General features: G+C 38.6%; 1 protein-coding gene across 14 annotated transcripts in view; it reads left to right on the forward strand.

Moving 5' to 3' along the window:
* Positions 1–21,363, forward strand: part of CACNA1C (calcium voltage-gated channel subunit alpha1 C) — a 658,158-nt gene that overhangs the window by 610,808 nt on the left and 25,987 nt on the right. For all 14 annotated transcript variants that reach the window (XM_078376325.1, XM_078376333.1, XM_078376335.1 and 11 more), the window contains 8 exons: positions 146–314; positions 1,953–2,080; positions 5,198–5,294; positions 9,323–9,425; positions 11,670–11,771; positions 12,996–13,123; positions 15,505–15,639; positions 19,147–19,499. In XM_078376325.1, coding sequence (XP_078232451.1) covers positions 146–314; positions 1,953–2,080; positions 5,198–5,294; positions 9,323–9,425; positions 11,670–11,771; positions 12,996–13,123; positions 15,505–15,639; positions 19,147–19,499 — 1,215 coding nt within the window. The remainder of the gene's footprint in view (positions 1–145; positions 315–1,952; positions 2,081–5,197; positions 5,295–9,322; positions 9,426–11,669; positions 11,772–12,995; positions 13,124–15,504; positions 15,640–19,146; positions 19,500–21,363) is intronic.

The raw sequence follows: 21,363 nt of genomic DNA on the forward strand, positions 1-21,363 counted from the left end.
GCTCCTATTAGGAAGTGAAACTGAAGTTCCTTGCTGAGCTTTCTAGGGTAAGGATAGTAATGATGAATTTACTTTCATGTTAATGATTTTCATGTCACTGGTAATGATGACCTCACCTTCTTCCTCATCAACCCTCTTTCAACAGATGTGCTACTGGTGAAGCTTGGCAAGAAATCATGCTGGCATGCCTTCCAGATAAGAGATGTGATCCTGAATCTTTTGAACCAAACAACTCTATTGAAGGTGAACATTCCTGTGGGAGCAGTTTTGCTGTCTTTTATTTCATCAGCTTCTATATGCTTTGTGCCTTCCTGGTAAGTATCTGTTCTCATTTTCTAAGCATTCCTTATCTTATGGATATAGGATGCTGCTTTATATTAGGTCAGACTGTTAGCCTATCTAGCTTAATACTGTTTAGCCAAACTAGCAGAAGTTCCCTAGGAAGTCAGGCAGAAAACCTTTTTATTAGTTTCTACATGGTAATTAATTTTATTAATTGCTATATGATCCATAAAAAAGCAGTGACTATCAACACAGGTCATTTACCCATGTCCTTTGATCTTCATTAGAGATGGGATATTCGTATTCATCTCTCGAGGGGAAGCAATACGAATCTCACCACCACAAGTGGCCAGGCCAATTGGTCTCTCCCCCCAGAACTGGGCCATTCACTTAGTGCTCGCAGCATGGCACATGCAGCCTGTCATCATTCATGCCACACCAATCATAGAAGTAGCCCAGCTGAGGCTTCCCCACCTCCCTGTGTTGCTGACCACTCAGCAGCTGAGCAGGGAGACCCGTCATCCTGCCTCCTCACCAGATTGGTTAACAGCTCCGGGAGGTGGGGAAGCCCTCGCCAGGTTACTCCTGCAGTTGATACGGCATGAACAACAACGGCATATGTGCCACAAATGGGAAGTGAAGGGCCCAGTTCTGGGGGGAGGGTCCAATTGACCTGACCATCTGTGGTAGCAGTATTCATATTCATCTCTCCCGGGAGATGAATATGAATATCCCATCTCTAATATCCCATTTCTAATTTTCATCCTTCTTAATGCATGGAGGATATAAACCACACTGGTCAGAGATAGCAAATTATCTTCTTAAGTTGCTACATTTCTAGTTCAACATACTCTATCTATTTCTAGATAAAGATTTCTATTTATGGTAACAATAATTTGCCTGGGTTTCCAGACAACAAATGATTTCTTCGAGCTCTTCCCTAGAAAGAACGTAGCTATACGAAGACTTGAATGTTGTCAAAAAAACAAAGCGTTTCAAACACCAACAATACTATATGAATACTATATTATTGAAATACAGGTAAATTTCATTACTGAAAAAAAACTCCTCTTAAAGCTGCTTAATGATCTTAAGAAATGGGAAGCTCCCTTGCCACTGCCTGAGAGACAAAGTTTTCCACTTTTAAAAAATTGTTTAAATTGTTTCAAATCAACCCAGTAGCAGAAGCAATGCCTTGACAAGGTTTTTAAAAAAACCTTTCAAAGCATCACTGATACATTAGCAATTATGAAAAAGAAATGCAAAACTTCCTCTCTCTTGTCCTCCAAAGGTGAGCAGAAAGGAAACTTTCCATTTCTCAAGATCATTAAGTGGCTTTGCCAAAGCTTTGGTTCAGTCCCAGTGATCACACACATTGGAACCAAAACAAAATGGTAATCCTAAAGCCCCCCTCAAAAAAAAGAGGAATAGCCACTGAAAGGGATCCAAAAAGTTGTAGGTAGGCATTGATCAAAATATACTGATTTACAATGGCACATGTGTTGTCTCTGGAAAAAGAAGTCTGTCTTCAGCCCAGTCTAAATGGTAGGACAAATCCCTATCTGATCACACCCTCAAATCCTCATTTGTGCATGAAAAGGAATTTGAAACATGAAGGATTCTATCTTGAAAGCCTTTCTCTTTATTATTGTTTCTGTTATTTTTTGCAGATCATTAACCTTTTTGTAGCTGTTATCATGGATAATTTTGATTATCTGACACGGGATTGGTCAATTCTGGGTCCTCATCATCTGGATGAGTTTAAACGGATCTGGGCAGAGTATGATCCTGAGGCCAAGTAAGTTCCCACCACTATGTTGTACAAAGAATTGGGCCAATTTTCTTTCTTGTCCTCAAACTTTGGGATTTAAAATGTGTATTTTTTAAACCAAGTTTTTGTTATAAAATGCCATATGGAAGGGTAGATAATCAATTCTTTAAATAAATAAATCTAAATAAATGAGTGAAGGATGTGCTGATCATGAGATTTTAAGGCCAATTTTTTAAACCTTACAATCAACCTACTTAATTTTTTTAAAAGCCCTGTTCATCTGTTTGTCTTTATGGATCAGAGATATTGTATTTTTAAAAATGTTGTACACATACATTTGAATATATGTGGATTATTTTATTGGTTGTAGAAGGTGAGTTCTGTAATATATTATATGTCATCAAGTCACATTTGAATAATTGGAACGCTAATAGGGGTTTTCAAAGTAAGTGACACAAGGAGTTTCCACAGCCAAGCAGCAATTTGAACCCAGGTTGAGTCCTTATCTGTCAGTATATCCACATCACTAAGGCTATTGAGCCAGAGTAATGTGAAATGCTCTTGTTTTTGTAAAAACTGGGACCCAATTAGTTTATACGCTTAGCATATATTTAGAATGGTGTTTCCTCAAGTAGTGAAATATGTCTCCTTGTCATAAAATGTGGCTTTTCTCATTTTCATATTTTGCAATTAGCCATGCTTTGTTTTGTGACTATTTACTGAAAGGCAAACACAATCTTATTTTGCAAATATGATTGCTCAGGCTCCTGTCTTGGGAAATCCTGTTGCTGGAGTGAAAACTTGTTAATCCCAGGGAATATAGATTCTGCTAAACATTTAGAAAAGGTAGCCGTGTTAGTCTGTGGTAGCATGTCAGGCAAAAACAATTTAAAAAAAAAGAAGACAAAAACATTGTGGCACTTTAAAGACTAACTGCTATATTTTAATGTGAGTTTTTCTGGATAAATCCACATATAAAGAAGTGATTTCTCCACAAATGCTCACATTAAAATATAGCAGTTAGTCTTTAAGGTGCCACTATATTTTTGTCTTTATTTTTGTTTTGTTTTTGCCTGACATGCTAAGCATTTAGTTTGACTATAAGCCACACAAGAACTGGAAACTATAATCCTTCTCTTGCTGCCATTACTAAGGCATAGCATACACTTCAATTACAACTGGACTTCCTTCAGACTGAAGATAACCACTTTAGATGCCCTGTTTCCCCAAAAATGAGACCTACCCTGAAAATAAGCCCTAGTATGATTTTTTCGAAGGGGCAGAGGAACTAGAGACCAAATTGCTAACATGCGCTAGATTATGGAGAAAGCCAGAGTGTTCCAGAAAAACATCTACTTCTGCTTCATTGACTACACAAAAGCCTTGGACCACAGCAAACTATAGCAAGACCTTAAAGAAATGGGAGTGCCTGACCACCTCATCTATCTCCTGAGAAATCTATATGTGGGACAGGAAGCAACAGTCAGAACTGTGGAACAACTGATAGGTTCAAAATTGGGAAAGGAATACGGCATAGCTGTATATTGTTTCCCTGCTTATTTAACTTACATGCAGAATACATCATGTGAAAGGCAGGACTGGAGGAATCCCAAGCCGGAATTAAGACTGCCGGAAGAAATATCGACAACCTCAGATATGCAGATGATACCACTCAGATGGCAGAAAGTGAGGAGGAATTAAAGAACCTTGTAATGAGGGTGAAAGAGGAGAGCACCAAAAATGGTCTGAAGCTCAACATCAAAAAAATGAAGATCATGGCCACTGGTCCATCACCTCCTGGCAAATAGAAGGGGAAGATATGGAGGCAGTGACAGATTTTACTTTCTTGGGATCCATGATCACCGCAGATGGTGACAGCAGCCATGAAATTAAAAGACGTCTGCTTCTTAAAGCGAAGACAAACCTAGAGAGCATCTTAAAAAGCAGAGACATCACCTTGCCAATAAAGGTCCACATAGTCAAAGCTATGGTTTTTCCAGTAGTGATGTATGGAAGTGAAAGCTAGACCATAAAGAAGGCTGACCACTGAAGAATTGATGCTTTTAATTGTGGTGCTGGAGGAGACTTTTGAGAGTCCCCTGGACTGCAAGGAGGACAAACCTATCCATTCTGAAAGCAATCAATCCTGAGTGCTACATGGAAGGACAGATCCTGAAGCTGAGGGTTCAATACTTTGGCCATCTCATGAGAAGAGAAATCTCCTTGGAAAAGACTCTGATGTTAGGAAAGAGTGAAGGCAAGAGGAGAAGGGGACGAGAGAGAACGAGATGGTTGGACAGTGCCATCGAAGCTACCTACATGAATTTGACCAAACTCTGGGAGGCAATGGGAGACAGGAGGGCCTGGCATACTCTGGTCCATGGAGTCACGAAGAGTCGGACACGACGTAACAACAATGAAAATAATTTTTCAGGATGCCCATAATATAAGCCCTACCCCAAAAATAAGCTCCAGTTAAGTGAAACCCTGCCGTCCACCATTGTACAGCAACCAGAAGAAGATAACATGGCTGTATTTGAATAAATGCAGATTGTTGTACATGAAAAAAATAAAACATCCCCTAAAAATAAGCCTTAATGTGTTTTTGGAGCAAAAATAATATTAGACCCTGTCTTATTTTCAGAGAAACACAGTACATATATAAAAACATGCAAAGCTGATTTAGGGAGGCAAAACAGTAGGCCAAGGAGCCTTAGATGGTTCTTTCATGGAAGGCTACTATATATAAACTGCCTAATCTAAAGATAAGAAGTTGATTTAATATTTCAGAAATGCAAACTAAAGAATAAGGCAAGTACGGTACATGTATGTTTTAGCAGAACCATACACATATGTGAGCTTCTTTTTTGTTTTTATTTTTGACTCTCTGGGTTATAAAGGTAGGGTTAGAAGATGGCATGCATTCGAAGTCTATATTAATTGAAAGGGTGACTTGACAGCATGTAACAACAGTGATAAAGGCACTCAGGTCCACAGAATTGTATTTCACTCAGACAACTAAATACAGTACACTCCTAAGAGTGGTCTTTAAGACCAGATGGGCGGGGTATAAATCAAATAAATAAATAAACAAATAAATAAAATAACTGCTCATGATAACTACCTTTTGTATTTCTTTTATAGGGGGCGTATCAAACACCTAGATGTGGTGACACTGCTGCGTCGGATACAACCTCCACTGGGTTTTGGGAAACTCTGTCCTCATCGCGTTGCCTGCAAGGTATGACACTAGTACTTCTTTTGTCAACCTTTGCCTACCAAGGGTCCCCAGACAATGTTGGATGATAATCATCATTGTTCATCCCTGCCTATCGGCCATATTGGGTGATAATTATGAGAACTATGGTACAATATCTGGGAACTCTAGCTGTGAAATGCTGCTAGGTCTCGTAACACAATTTCATCTTAATTTGAGGCATATCATTTGATCATATGCCTGCTAAGTGCTCTCAGGTCTCAGCTTCCTAAGGCTGTGACTATACTGACAGTTTGATTGTCAGCCTATTTTACACTTCTGTTTAGATTATATGATCACACAGAGACTTCAGATTGTTTTGGTGGCAGTGTCCATATTGGTCCCTCAATCTGATGCAGTTTGATCCACCCCACAGCCAACCTTTCCTTTGATCCTGCCCTCTGCTGATCCCCATTCTCCTTGTACACTTTAAAGGCAGTGGGGTTATAGTTTTTCATGGCATTAGGGGAAAGCAACACTTTTCCAAAGTTCTCTCGAATGTACAAATACATACATACATGCATGCATGCATGCATGCATGCATACATACATACATACATACATGGTAGTCTGCTGTGGTTTACTGGAGTTGTTTCTATTTCATACCGATTTTTATCTCTCTCTTTTTGTCTGTGCAGAGGTAATCTAGCACTAGACTCAGTAGTTTGTTTTAAAATAAAAAATATTTGGGGGTGAAAGATTGAAGAGGTGGGTGTTCCTGCTGTTCAATACATCATGCTCAGCTTAGTATGTCATCAAAATACCAACCACAGGTATGCCCCCGGTGCTTTTGGTGGACAAAACAACTGATCATATGGTGAAGTCTGCGGAAAGATAAAAAAACTGCATCTGGAGCAAAAAGGGCTGGATTGATTTGAATTTGCTTTTGTATCATGTGACCATTTTAAAAATGCAAAATCCTCCAATTTAACACCTAAAGCAAATCCCGCAGTATTTGACTGTGTAAGTTGCAGCCTAAAATTAGGAGTTTTGAGTGTAGTGTGGCATCAATACTCTTGCCGACCAGCTCTGAGCATCTCTGATCATCCTGACAAGAACTTTCAAATCATATCTGTTAACTGCTGTGCCCCCATTAGACCTACCTCTTTGTTAAGGGAAGGTGAGCTTCAGGGACTGAATAGATAAAGGACGCAACCTTTGTCATTTGCATTTGGTATTAAAGTGTTAATATTAAAGCCACTTTGGGTCCCTTGTCGGGAGAAATGTGGCATATAAATAAAACTAATAATAAACTAATAATAATATTAAAGAGTTAAAACAAGTGAGGAAAGAAGCCACTGACTGCAGTTTCTAGTCCTTCCTGGAGGAAAGAACTCAGAAGGTAGTGGTGGGAGAATCCTATTCAGTACCCTGGCTGCTGGTCTGCAGGGTCTCTCAGAGTTCTGTTTTGTCTTCTATGTTATTTACGGTAACATCTCCATGAAACTGCTGGGAAAGGTTGTCTGGAGTTTTGGGGTTTGGTGTCATCAGTAAGTGGATGATACCCAACTCTGTCTCTCCTTGCCATCTCAATCTGAAGGTCTCTCAGCTCCAGATCAAAGTATCATGTCAGTAATGAACTGATGGGGTTGAATAAACTGAAACTTAATCCAGACAAGACAGGGCTGATCCTGGTCAGTCAAAAGGCAGATCAGGGAACAGTGATCCAGCCTGTGCTTGATGGGGTTGCACTCCCTCTGAAAACACAGGTGCGCAGCTTGGAGGTGCTCCTAAATTCATTTCTGAGCCTGGATGCCCAGGTTTTGGCAATGGCCAGAAGTGCCTTTGTACAATTTAAACTAATATGCTGGAGAAGTCTGATCTGGCCATGGTGACAAATGCATTAGTTACATCCAGGCTGGATTAGTGTCATGTTCTCTATGTGGGACTGTCTTATGAAAGTGTTTGGAAACTTCAGCAGGTGCCAAACACAACAACCAGATTACTGACTGAGGTTGGTTACAGGGATCACCTAATCCCCCCTGTAACAGCAGCTCCACTGGCTGAATTCAAGGTGTTGGTTCTTAACCTATAACGCCTTAAATGGCTTGGGCCCAAGCATCTTCATTATGATCCTGCTGAAATGTTAAGACTCTAGCTGCCTAGAGTGGTCGTAATTGACTAGATAGGCGGGATATAAATACAATAAATAAATAAAATAAAATAAAATAATAATCAGATGAAGCATTTCTCTTGTTCTCCCCCACCTTCACTTGTGCATTTGGTGGATACGCAAGAGAGGCCCTTCTGTCTCCCAGACTTTGGAAATCTCTCCCACAGGAGGCGAGGCTGGTCCCATTTTTGCTGTCTTTCAGCAAGCAGTCAAAGAACTTTCTCTTCAAGCAGGCTTTCCCTTGACTGTCTGCCTGATTGGGTTTTTTTAATAGATTCCTGTTCCTTACTGATTTGAATGTGTTTTGGTGTTGCTTATGGTTTTTGTATGGCATTTGTTTGATTCTTTTTAGTATCTGTATATTTATCGTGGTTAGCTTTAATATTGTCTTTTAATGAACTAAGCCCCCTTGGCTACTTTTAAGGAGAAAGGTGGGGTACGTACGTACGTACGTACGTACGTACAAACAAACAAACAATAAATAAATAAATAAATGCTAATTATAAAGCCTAACATACTTTCAACGCTTGTTCTTCATCTATTTGGTGCTACTGTTCCTTACTAGAAGACCCAGTGTGCTAGATAAGAATACTGGACTAGAATTTAAAATAGCAGGAATCAATCCCCACCCAGTCTGGAAGCCCAGGAGGCAGGGATTACTATCACTGACAAACCATTCTCTGAGCATTTCACATACCTTGAAAACCTGTTAAGCTTGCTATATTAATCAGAAGCAATATTAATGGCACATAACACCTCTTTTCTTCATTTATGTCAGGAAAGAAAATAGCAGGAAATCGTTGTACTCTGAAAAATTACATTAGGAAATAAAATATGGATAGGACAGGGATAGGGTTGGGTGATCACATGTACAATGAAAGGTTTTTAACAGATCAGGCCAACTTTTCAAAGCTTTCCCCTCATATTATTACTGCTATTAATAATGTGTGACCAGACTGAAGAAAAGGTTGTAGGCATAAGATTTTTATGGCTCAGTAATCCTTGAAAAAAATCTACACCTTCCGATATTGATTATACAATATGGCACATCATTTGGTTAAATCTATGCCGTAGTCCTAGAACATAGACATTAAGGCTGTCTTGCAATTTCTCTTCATTGTGTAGTCTAGTTTTATCTCTTCCATTGCAGTCACTAAATATTCTCCTAGGAAACAATTTTTTAGGGCACATCTAGACAGCATTCCTCTGGTCTGCTAGTTATCACTAAAAAAGGAAATGTCTTAGGAAAAGGCAGGCATTTATCTCAATGAACTACAAAATCCCTGTTTGCTTTTGCCTATTGAGAGTAGAAGTACTGTAGAAAAAACTTAAAACAGCAAGTCCATATAACCATAGGGCTAGAACCAGCTGCCATTTAGCTTCTTCCCTTCTCACAACTATCTCTCTCACAAGTCAGTCTATCTGGTTTTTATAACAATTATTTAACAGGAAGAATTGCTACCTGGATATACTTTCATTCTTCTACTGGATCCTTTTTTATCTTGGTTCCCCGTCTTTAACGATAGCATTACATGATTATTTTTAACTGAAAAATGTTTTGACTGTATTGGCAGAAAGGTGGTGAATATATATAATAAACAAGTAAACCCCAAACTCACATATTATAAACACTTATGGATTTCTCTTTTATTGCATTTAGTATGAACTGTATGTTCACTCCCTACTGAAGAGCTAGCAGGCATAGCAATAAGTTGGGCATGCTATTGAAATAATCTTATTCTGGACAATTCTAGTCCAGATATAATTAGAAAGGAAAAGGAATGAAGTGAGCAGCAATCTTTGGGTTAATCTTGAAAAATTGTGAGAGAACATTGTATGAATGAATATGACTCATTTGGCATTTTCAATATCATTTTCTCTGTCTTTCCTACCCTGATAGCGTCTTGTCTCCATGAATATGCCACTGAATAGTGATGGGACAGTAATGTTTAATGCAACTTTGTTTGCACTCGTTCGAACAGCACTGAGGATCAAAACAGAAGGTAAGGTATCAAAGCTGTAGCCAGTGGCTGTGATTGGTAGAATGGGAGTGAGATTGCTAGAGGCAAATTCAAGCTCATCTTTGCAATTCACAATTTCAGAAACAATGTTTTATCTCATTTCAGAAAGCCTCGTTGCTCTTGCATGCCTTTTTTATGCTTGGGAACAATGATAAAACTCAGCCTTGAAAAAGGTGTTCTGAACAAACATACACGAAAAAGGGATTACAGTGGTGCCTCACACAACGATGTTAATTGGTTCCAAAAAATCAACGTTGTGTGAAACATCGTTCTGTGAAACACCATTTCCCATAGGAATGCATTGAAAACTGGTTAATCCGTTCCAATTGGAACGGATTGCCGTCCTTGAGCGAAAATCCCCATAGGAAACATCGTTGAGTCAAACAATGTTTCCTCCATTCAAATGTACAGTATTGAAGCTGACTCAATGCATTTGAATGGCATTCCGATGTCTGTTTTCCCTCATTTAAACGTGCCTTAAACTGTTTGAAACCTGTTTCAAATGCTTGGCATCAATAGTCCAGCTTGTGAAACCTATGCAAACTTAATTTGGTGTTGTTCTGAGTCGTTGTTAATTTTTGGTGATTTTTTGTTTTTCCCTCATTGAACTCTATTGAACTGTCCGTCCAATACATTTCAATGAGGGAAAAACAAAAAATCATCAAAAATTAACAACGACCCAGAACAACACCAAATTAAGTTTGCATAGGTTTCAGGAGGTGGGCTAATGATTGCAGGCATTTAAAACAGGTTTCAGACAGTTTAAGGCACTTTTAAATGAGGGAAAAGAGACATCATTGTGTGAAAATCCCCCATAGGAAACATCGTTGTGTGAGGCGGCAAATTTATCAGAAAAAGCCATCGTTGTGTGAATTCATCGTTGTGTGAGGCACCCGTTGTGTGAGGCACCACTGTATTTGGAGCACTGTGCTCGTTTCATGCCAGAAAAAAGCCACTATCCCACATAGGTGTCCCAATCCTTCAGTTAGACACAATAGTCCAAGGAATTTTACTCCAGAACTTTCAGTCTTGGATGTGAAGAAGAAAAGGAGCATTTTGTCCATTATGTAATAATTTCCCCATTGTTAATTATGGAAACAAACAAGATTTTAAAAAAGATAACTTACAACAAACAAGTCACTTGACAGAAATCATAACTGAATCCTGGACACGTTTAGGTCATATCTCAGCAGTACAATGGGCAGCACATTTTCACTAGTATTCCCTTTTTTTGATATAGTGATAATGACTGCAGTTCTAGCAACAAGATGGAGTAATAGGACAGAGCATTCACAGTATTTTTATCTATGCCTGGATAACAGAATGCACCCAGGGGCTATAGCATGCTAAGTGTATGCTCCACCATTAGGTCTCAAGTCAAATGAGTAAGCATGAACAGTAAGTTCTGGCTGGATTAAAAACTCACCCCACAAACAACCACAAGACATTTTTTTTTCAAAATGTAAAAGAAAAGGTAAAGATTGTGGCTACAGTCTTACCTATATTTACCTAGAAAACAACCTTATCTTGTCTTAGCTCTGGCAAACAATGGGACTGTGTTATCAATTGACAAGTATAGGATTATACTATAAAATAAGAAATACTGTATTTTTTGCACCATAAGACTCACTTTTTTCCCACAAAACAGGGGTGTGGAAAGTCTGTGCGTCTTATGGAGCTAAGAAAACAGATTATATTTTCCTGTTTTCTTCTCCTAAAAAATTGGTGCGTCTTATGGAAAGGTGCGTCTTATGGAGCGAATACTTACCCATCTACTCTCAAAAGGAAGCAAAGGTACCTCCTATTTCAGTCACAAGCTGATGAGCCTGAGCTTGCTCAATTAAAGTGGATAAAGGTAGAATATGTATTGCTGCTGTATCTTTCTACTTTCTGCCTCTCGTTATCATTGTGTTCTCTTCTGGCTGTTTTATGCAGCCACATCATATTTAAAAAAAAACAGCTGGCAGGGTATGAGTTTTGTTTTAGGTGTATCCAGTCACAGGTGAAAATTAGTAATGGAATTCTTCACATCAGACATAGGAACAGTGTTCATAATATATCTGCCCTGCTTTACCTGGTACCTACAGTCCCAATATCTTTGAGAACAAGTCTCCAGTGGCATGCTCAATTAACCCAGTCTAAAATAGAGAAAGGATTGGCTGCAGTTTTGTATAAGAATGGACTTAAGCCCCTAATTACTCCTCTGGCTACTGTTCTCTCTGGCAGGTAACCTGGAGCAAGCTAATGAAGAGCTGCGAGCAATCATTAAGAAGATATGGAAGCGCACTAGCATGAAGCTGTTGGATCAGGTTGTGCCTCCAGCAGGTGGTGGGTGCACGTTTCTTTCAATTTTGCAATTATTTCAACTCTCATTCTCTAACACTGTCATGCTCTGGATATCACAGGGAAACTCTCAGTGGGAGAACAGATTTTCTGTACACAGGCAAACCCCAGTTTAAAACAGATCACTTCACAACCCGACAGTTTTACAAACTGTCCTGTAATGATTCCTCTCAGCATCTAAAATTTATTTTAATAACCCATCTGATTTGCACTGAAAATTGGCACATTTATATAACCCAGTGTGATGAGACAGAAGAAGTAGGAGGGACAAGAGAGAAGACAGCAGAGGGGATCCTAAATCAGTAAGCTAGATAAAGGCAATGGAGAAATCAGAAGACAAAGGAAGTCAAAGAGGAGCACCCACCAAGAAGGCAAGTGAGAGGAGGTGTGAGAAAGAAGACAGAAGAGGTTTTGTTTATAGCCCATGAAAATTCTCCAGGAATCAACGCCCTATTCAAACGCTGAGTCTAACAAGAAAATGGGGTTCAATTTACAATGTACATTTTCGGCTTCCATCAGAGGATCAATTAGTGTGGAGGCCTCCTGTGTAAGAGCAAGTTGCTGGACACTAATGTCAATACATAGCTGTTCATCAATGAATGAGAAAAGTATCAAACTTGAGTTTCCTATTTGTTCATTTATTATAAATCTCAGGCAAAAACAAAATAAAACTCAGATAGTGTCCATGAAAGCTCACATTATAGCAGTTAGTATTTATGGTGGTACAGCATTATTTTCTTCTTCTTCTTCTTCTTCTTCTTCTTCTTCTTCTTCTTCTTCTTCTTCTTCTTCTTCTTCTTCTTCTTCTTCTTCTATTATTATTATTATTATTATTATTATTATTATTATTATTATTATTATTATTATTATTATTATTATTATTATTATTATTATTATTATTACCGTGTTTTCCTGAAAATAAGACAAGGTCTTATATTAATCTTTGCTCCAAAAAACGCATTAGGGCTTATTTTCAGGGGACTTTTTTCATGTACAATAATCTACATTTATTCAAATACAGTCATGTCGTCTTCTGGTTGCTGCACAATGGTGGAGGGTGGGGTTTCACTTAACTAGGGTTTATTTTGGGGTAGGTCTTATTTTGGGGGAAACAGGATATTATTATTGTTTTGTTTTTGCCTGGCATGTTATCACAGACTAACACAGCTACCTCTTCTAAAACAACTGTCATAAATGTTTCTCACCTAGATGATGAGGTAACAGTTGGAAAGTTCTATGCTACATTCCTGATTCAAGAATATTTCCGGAAATTCAAGAAACGCAAAGAACAGGGCCTTGTTGGCAAACCTTCACAACGAAATGCTTTGTCTCTCCAGGTAAGAAATGAGCTCAAAGACTTAGACCTGTAAAAATGAAAACAGAATATGGGTCAGCATCAAATTGCTTAACATTATAACACTGGTTGAAATCCTGTTGCTTAGCACAATAAATTGTACAGGAATATGCATATTGAATCAGTGAGTATTTGGTGAATCAACTCTTCTGTAAGTTTCATTGATTTAAGTGGGCCTACTCTAACAATGACTTACTATTCTAAAATAAGTTGGAGCTAGAGCAGGCCAATTTGAATCAATGGAACTTAAAGATTAGTTTATTCACCAAATCGTCACTGATTCAATTGACCTATTCTAGTGCAACTTACTCCACTAAGCAACAGGATTTCAACCATTGACTAATTTCATCCAGCAATGTCTATTACCCTTCCAAATAATTATCTAAATCAGTGGTTCTTAACCTTTGTTACTCGGATGCTTTTGAACTGCAACTCCCAGAAACCCCAGTCAGGACAGCTGGTGGTGAAGGCTTCTAGGAGTTGCAGTCCAAAACTCCTGAGTAACCCAAGGTTAAGAACCAGTGATCTAAATGATCCTTTGGGTCCTTTTAAGGAAAGAGGTAAGGTAAAAATATTTAAGATAATTAAATAAATTCTTTTTCACTTAATGTTTTGAGAAAGTGTCAGATCCCAGGTTAAAGCAAAAGCTTATTTCTTCCTCTTACAACATTATGGTGTCTGAAACAAAACCATGCTATCTTGAAATTGACCAACTACAAATCAAAAGAAAGCTAATATGCCAAATATGGATTGAGGCAAGCTCATGTTAGACTAATTAGTCTTCTCCTCTTAACTGTGTGCTGCTTCTGCATGCAAACTCTGTGTCTCATATAATGAGGCCCAAAGATTTCCCAAAACAACTTCATTCAAATGCCACAGAGCTACCACTTCCTACCAGATTACTGCAAATCCTAGTATTAGATTAAGTATAAATAGATTTCACTGTCACACAAGTTAGGAATGGGGTGGCCAACATGCAGGTTGTCTTTCAAGAAAATCCGTAATGTAGCAGCAATCATTAAAGAAGCTAGATTTTTCTGTAAGAACCAAGGCACAATAATGTATTTTATTCTGAAAGAACAATATGGCTTTTTCAGCTGCCACTAGATTGATGTAATTCAGCAGTAGTTCTGCAGTACAACTGGCTTTATTTTTGTGGCTAGTATACCACCCAAATTGTGCTACTCTTAGGCTATAATTCTATACCTATGGTACTTACATGGAAGTAATTCTAGTTTAATTCAGTGGGACTTACTTCTGAATGCACGTGCATATTACTGTGCTGTTAGTATATATTAGTATTTATAACAAGGGTGATCGCATGGTATACCCAGGCAACCTAGGTTTCTGATGGCAGTATCTGAATGCAAGTGATACTTTTACTGTGGGACAGGTAATTTAATTCTGTGAGAGTAATCAGAGAAATTTAAATTCTCTTACATCGCATTATATGTAAAATTTTCTCTGAAATACCAGATGCAGGAAAATTACTCTGATAGTATTACACCATGTTCAGGACTATAGAGTTTTTAGGAGGAAAGATTGCCTTTTTTAAAAACATGCATTGTGTAAGGAGCTGCTGGATAGCTAATCTTAAGATTAAGATGAAGTTATGGGTATTTTATGACCACATGAGAATTTTAGTGTATTGAGGATTAGTAATGGCTATGATTGTACACATTTTGTCTTTCTGGAGCTCAGTGAGAATTGCAACATCCTCCAAATGGCATCAACTCGATGGTGAAATCCTACTGATAAACAGAATATGTCTCTTCTTCTTCTTGGTATGATTGTTCAGCAAAAAGGGACATCTCTTCCTATTTTTATTTGTTAGGACAGGAAGGTGTTCCAATAGCAAAATCCCAAAGATTTTTCAGGACGGTATTTGTCCCAACTATTTTTTTGCTGGGACAAATATCCCAATGAATCTGAGGAACTTGTCATAGAACATTTATATTACAGGTTTAATTCAGTTTGGACTGTGCAAGAAAAGGTGACTCTGGGGAACTAAAATATCCCATCCTATTCAGTACAAATAATGGTGATGAATGAAATCTGTTGGAATTCAAATAAACCATGGCATCTGATGCAATCTTAGCTACAACATGCAATTTCATTGAGAGTCAATGGTTTGCAGAAGCCTTGGCCATTACATACTAGAGGTGTGCAGTTTTGTGTTTTTGGATTACAACTATTAGAATTCCCCAGACAGTGTAGGCTGTTCTTACGTACATACCTACAAACATACCCACATTCTTATGTTTTTATAAAGGTTCTTATATAGGTATCAGATTTCTGCTTTTAATGTTAAATGTATTACTTATTTCTCTTACATATCTATATGCTTAATTATACTATCTTCAGGCTGGTTTGCGTACATTACATGACATTGGACCTGAGATTCGACGGGCAATTTCTGGAGACTTAACAGCAGAAGAGGAATTGGACAAGGCAATGAAAGAAGCTGTTTCTGCTGCCTCTGAAGATGATATATTTAGGGTAAGTACTTTCTCCATGAGGCTACTGTGGTTCTCTAGATACTTTGATCCTCATAGCAAAGGTGAAGGGTATGGAAGTTGCACTTCAACAAACATGGGGCCTATGGTAATGAGGTCACATTACAAGGTAAAGAATAGCAAAAAAGCATTTATTGTTGTGGGCCTATTAATTATACTCATGGACTCCATGTGCAACTGCAAATACCTATGCTAACTTCTTAACCTATGGTTATTTGTTATAGAATTTATGCCGATTGTGTTATGCTGGCATAAAACCTTAATACAATTTTGTCTGTTGTCTCTTACTAATAATATAATTTAGTAAAGCATAACTGATAATTGTCTAAAATTTCATCAGCTAAATCTACGATATCTGACCAGAACCTACGTCCCTTCCACAGCCTTGTCAGATGAAGACTTTACAATGTATACTTTATTATAAGTCAAGGAATCAAATTTCTCATATTATCTTTCTATGAATCTATCCTACCCTGTAATGAACTATAAAAGAAGAAATATTATTCATTAGAAATATTCTTCATAAAAATATTCTAAACTTGGTATTTGTCTAATTCATACCACAACATACTTTATTGTATTTTATATCTATTCTTTTCTTGTTCTTCAGTTATATTCCCAATATTCAATTATATTACAGACAAAACTATATTACAGATATATACTAAGTTTAAAAATTGCCCAGCAATTTACAGCTAAATCCAGTCTGTGATATCACTGAAGGAATGGTTGGCCATTCTACTGTATAATGAACTGCAACCTCTAAGGAAAACACCTTCCACGTTTGAATGGCCACTAGCTGTTCACATGCAAAAAAGCAGACAAAATATTTAAATTTTTAGCTGTTTTGTTTGGACAATAAATTCTGAGTTGTAGTAGTTACTTGTATTTCTGAGCTGGTTCTTCAGTTCTGAGTCCCCGATCTCAGCTCCTGACCCTATCTAGTGTACTGCTAATTGAGTGGCTCTAGCACAACCAAACTTTAAACTAGAGATGGGGGTATTCATATACGAATATCCCTGCACAGCTGGAGTTAACAAGGGTCCACTCACACATCTGCCACCAGCCCCGCTCATCCTTCCAATCACTCCTGAGCACTGTTCTCTTCCCAGTTGTTTAGCCACTCCTGGCTGAGGGAGGGAGGACAAGTCTCGCTGCAAGGCTGTCGAGTGGCTAGCCAAGCGGCACGCCAGAGCAATTGGAAGGAAGAGAGAGGCCGCTGCCAGGACCGGATGTGAGTGGATGGTCCAGCCCCAGGGGCTGGCCCCTCATTAACTCCAGCTATACTTTAAACCTATCATTACCTCTCAGCAGCTTTCAATTTCTGATGAAGCACAACTACTAGGTTGTGCAGGTTAATACTCAGTCCGGTAGTCGGCATCTACCAGTTACCTCCCATACAATAGTTGAGAGTGTTTGGTCGTTTCTCCTCTTGGTCTACTGTAAAATGTGAAACTACAATCTGACATGCAATGGAAATGCAATCAAAAGCATGCAGTCAAACCTCAGTTTCAGAATTAGGAAGCTTTACTAAAAAGACTGTATTCTTAGAAAAGACAATAATGCTGAGAAAGGTTGAAGGCATCAGAAAGAAAGTAAAACCAAACATGAGATAGATTGATTCCCTAAAGGAAGCAACAGCCTTGAGTTTGCAAGAGCTTCATAGAGATATTGAGGATAGAACGTTTTGGAGATTACTCATTCATGATTGACAGCACATAATAACTGAGTTTAGGGATGGAGAAGCAAGAGGTGTGGGGAAAACAGGTTAAGTGGCAATAAAAAAAAGTTTACTTTCAAAACAGCCTAACTAAACTATCTCAGACCTGTTTGTGAAAAGGAAAAAAAAAATCACTTGAAGATTGTCAGCAGATAGCCATTTCATAGACAAAAAGACTCTTAGCGGCTAATAGTCCTAATGGACAAGAACAAAAAGAGTGGAGAGATTCAAATAGGAGTTATACCACAGTCCATGCTTTTATCTTGGAACAGAATGTATATTGCTTGGAGTTGGTTAATGTAATAACACACAGCCTAATGTAGTATATTGGCCCATGTAATGAATGAGAAAAAGTGATTGTTTTTCATACTGGTACAAAAGTGGCAAGTAAAACTCCAGTAAGATGTCTCAATTGATGTGCCACGTTTTGATGTTCCCATAATGTTGTGTTCCAGGGAGGAATGATTTTTTGGATTTGTGATAGAACCATCATGAGCATCTTCTTCCATTCCAAGTCCATCCTTATCCCCCATCCTCCTCATTTGTATTAATTTCTCACTCCAGTGCCTGCTATAGTTTGATCTATTCTCCCAGATTTGTGTTCTACTTCTCTGGAGCAGGAGAATGGTTGTTATTGCTATTGATTGTAAATGTTATAAGAAGTGTAAGTTTCTCCCTTGTTTATTCATGTTCTTCTTCGTGGCCTCTGTGAATCACACTATGGGAATCACAGAGGTCCACTCGAAGAACTACAATTACAGGTAGGTAACGTGTCGATCTCTGTTCCTTCCCCAAACTGAAAGTGAGTTGTGCATGGGTGTGCTTGGCTCCAGTGCAACAAAGGCAGGGGGAAACATAAAGAATATTGGCATGGAGCTCAGAGGTATGCAGGCACAGTGTGCTGGTCTGGATAGATACTTGTCCATCATAAAGGAAAAAAAGTACCAAATAACAGCAGAGAGCCAGCCAAACAAAATAGCTGGCAACATGAGATGCAATGATGTGGAAAAGAGTTGTTTTTGTTGTGTGCCACCAAGTCGCATCCCATATATAGTGACCTCCAAAAGGTCCTATCAATAGCCCTCTGCAGCTCTAAAAAGGCAAGGCTATAGCTTTCTTTATCATGTCAATCCATCTCCTATTTGGTCTTTGTTTTCTTCTCTGTTGTCTTCAACTTTTCCCAATATTGCTGTTTTCCAGTAATTCCTCTCATGGTGTGCCCAACATACAATAACCTTAGTTTGTCATTTTTGCTTCTAGGGAGATTTCAGGCTTGATTTGATCTTCCACTAATTTATATTTCTTTCTGGCAATTCATGGTATTCGCAACACTCTCCTTCAACACCACAATGCAATGGGGAAACTACGACATTTTGCTAATTATGCTGAGTTTTCAGAGACAAGTCTTTCCTATTACAAGTAGATGAACTGGAATGTTGATGTTAATATGATCTTTCTTTCTGAACTGATTAAGAAAAGAGTAATAAGATCCTGTTCCTTTTATCTGGTTGTACTTACACACTTTGGATCTTTGAGATTCTAACTTTCCCCTTCCTTCCAGTTTCATTCTGATTTGTTCATGTAAGTTGTTACTGATAAGAGTTACATATCAATAAATTTTATCAAGAAAATATGTTTTGAATGGAGATGCATACTGTATTTCATGTTTCCACCTTGAACCCAGAACAACTATGCCTGACCTCAAAGAAATAGCCACATTTGAAGTAGGCCTTTGATTAACTCACTTAATTTTTTTCATTTTGCTAACAGAGAGCTGGTGGATTATTTGGAAATCATGTCAACTACTACCAAAGTGATGGGAGAAGTTCATTCCCTCAAACTTTCACCACTCAGCGCCCTTTGCACATCAACAAGTCTGGCAACAGCCAAGGAGACACTGAATCTCCATCCCACGAGAAGCTTGTGGATTCTACCTTCACTCCAAGCAGCTACTCATCATCTGGCTCTAATGCTAACATCAACAATGCCAACAACACTGCCTTGAGCCGCTTCTCCAGCCCACCAAACTACCCCAGCACTGTCAGCACTGTGGAAGGCCACAACACTCCTTTGTCACCCCCTGCACGGATTCGAGAGGTTTCTTGGAAACTTGGCTGCAGAAGGTAAAGACTACTAGCAGTAAATGTACTTCTGTTATTTTCTATTCATATAGGACCACAATTATGAAGGAGTCTTTAAGAGAAAACAAATAAAGTGGGGTGGGCAACCTGATGTTGAGCAGTCTAACATCAGGAGGACAACAGGCTACCTATCCCTGATACAAAGGATCAGCAAAATGAACGCTTTCTGTATATTTGAAAATATATAGCATTAATATTAACCTTGATTTTTTATTATGAAAGATATGGAATATACATAAGCAAAATAAACCTTGGTGATAACTGGCAATCAGCCTAATCCCTGCTTCAGGTCTTTACAATGTTATAATGCAGTGCTTAAAAGAATCTGCCAAAATATGGCTGGCTGGCCACCTTTTAACTCTCCAAAAGCACCTATCTGCACCCTTCCTGGCCATTTATATGGAGACTATAATACATTAGTTGTTTTATTTATTATATTCGCGAAGGCTTTCACGGCCGGGATCTAATGGTTGTTCTGGGTTTTTCGGGCTCTGAGTGCTGTCCTCTGAAGATGCCGGCCACAGAGACTGGTGAAACGTTAGGAACAACAACCTTCAGAACATGGCCAAAGAGCCCGAAAAACCCAGATTTATTTGTTATTGTATAGTTAAATATTAAGGTATATATATTTATATAGTTTTTTCAATAATTAGGAACAGTGTGCAAATATGTATTGTTATTATTTATTGTTATTTATTTTTAGCATCCTCTTCATCAGAGTAGTATTGATAAGTAAGAGCAACACATTAAGAATTCCTATAATGAAATCCAACAGTGAAAAATACCAGTTCAGATGGTCAGGAAAATTATCATAATGTTCAAGGCTCAGGAAAATCATCATAATAGTCAAGGGTCAGATAGTCAAGAAAAAAATGCGGGAAATACTATGAATTTGGGGTGGGCTGATTTTTGGGGTGGGCTGATGCAACAGGAAATATGAATCAGACCAGAGTCCCACAGCCCCAATCCATAGTTTTCCTCGCCACCAGAGAACCCCTGCAGAAAGGAAAACCCAACCAAGTGCTTGCAGGCATACACAGAACACATGATGCTTTGGCAAAGCACCTTCTCTCTCACTTCTTGTCTCAAGAGGGAGGACAAGGAGAGCATGAACGCATGCACACACTGATATGGCTTTTTTCCCCTGCACACACATATAGACAAGCAACACCAGCACTCACTTTCTCAGCAAAGACTCTCCACACTTTTTTTACAGCTTCTCCTCAGTGGACAGAGCTCCTCACTGTTTATTTATTTGTTACAGTTTATCAAGCTCTCCAGTAAACAAGATAAGATAAGGAGTCATTGAGGCAGGGGAAGCCTTTTAAGGCAGTTCATTTGAGCCATGCCTCATACAGGAGCTTCAGACAGAACTGCAATACCAAGGCTTAACCTGAAAAAAAAACTGTGTGACTCCTTATATCAAAGAGAACCAGATGTCTCCATGCAACTTCGTAGCAAGAGAATCCAAGTGAATTCACATTCTCCTCCCCCCCCACCGTGTCTGTGTCTTGAACCCTAACATGGCTTAGATCAGGCTCATATTTATATCTGGTTTGCTATATTCAGGATCACAAAGCTAGTCCCATTATTAAAGCAAGGATGACATAAGAACATCAGAACTTTGGTGAATGTTCAGTATAAGTTACTTGTTTCATTGTTTTCTGCCCTAAAGCTGGGCACCTGGAATGTATGGACAATGACCCCTGGCTTTTCTGACTACGGCTTTCCTGACGATCTGCAAGAAATAGACGATGTGTGCAACACTGCTGTCATTGACATGGAACTGAGTAGACTGCAGATGGACATTGTTGCCCTGCAAGAGACAAGATTGCCAGACTCGGGA

Source organism: Pogona vitticeps, chromosome 5 (assembly GCF_051106095.1).
Source record: "Pogona vitticeps strain Pit_001003342236 chromosome 5, PviZW2.1, whole genome shotgun sequence".
Lineage (NCBI taxonomy): Eukaryota > Metazoa > Chordata > Lepidosauria > Squamata > Agamidae > Pogona > Pogona vitticeps.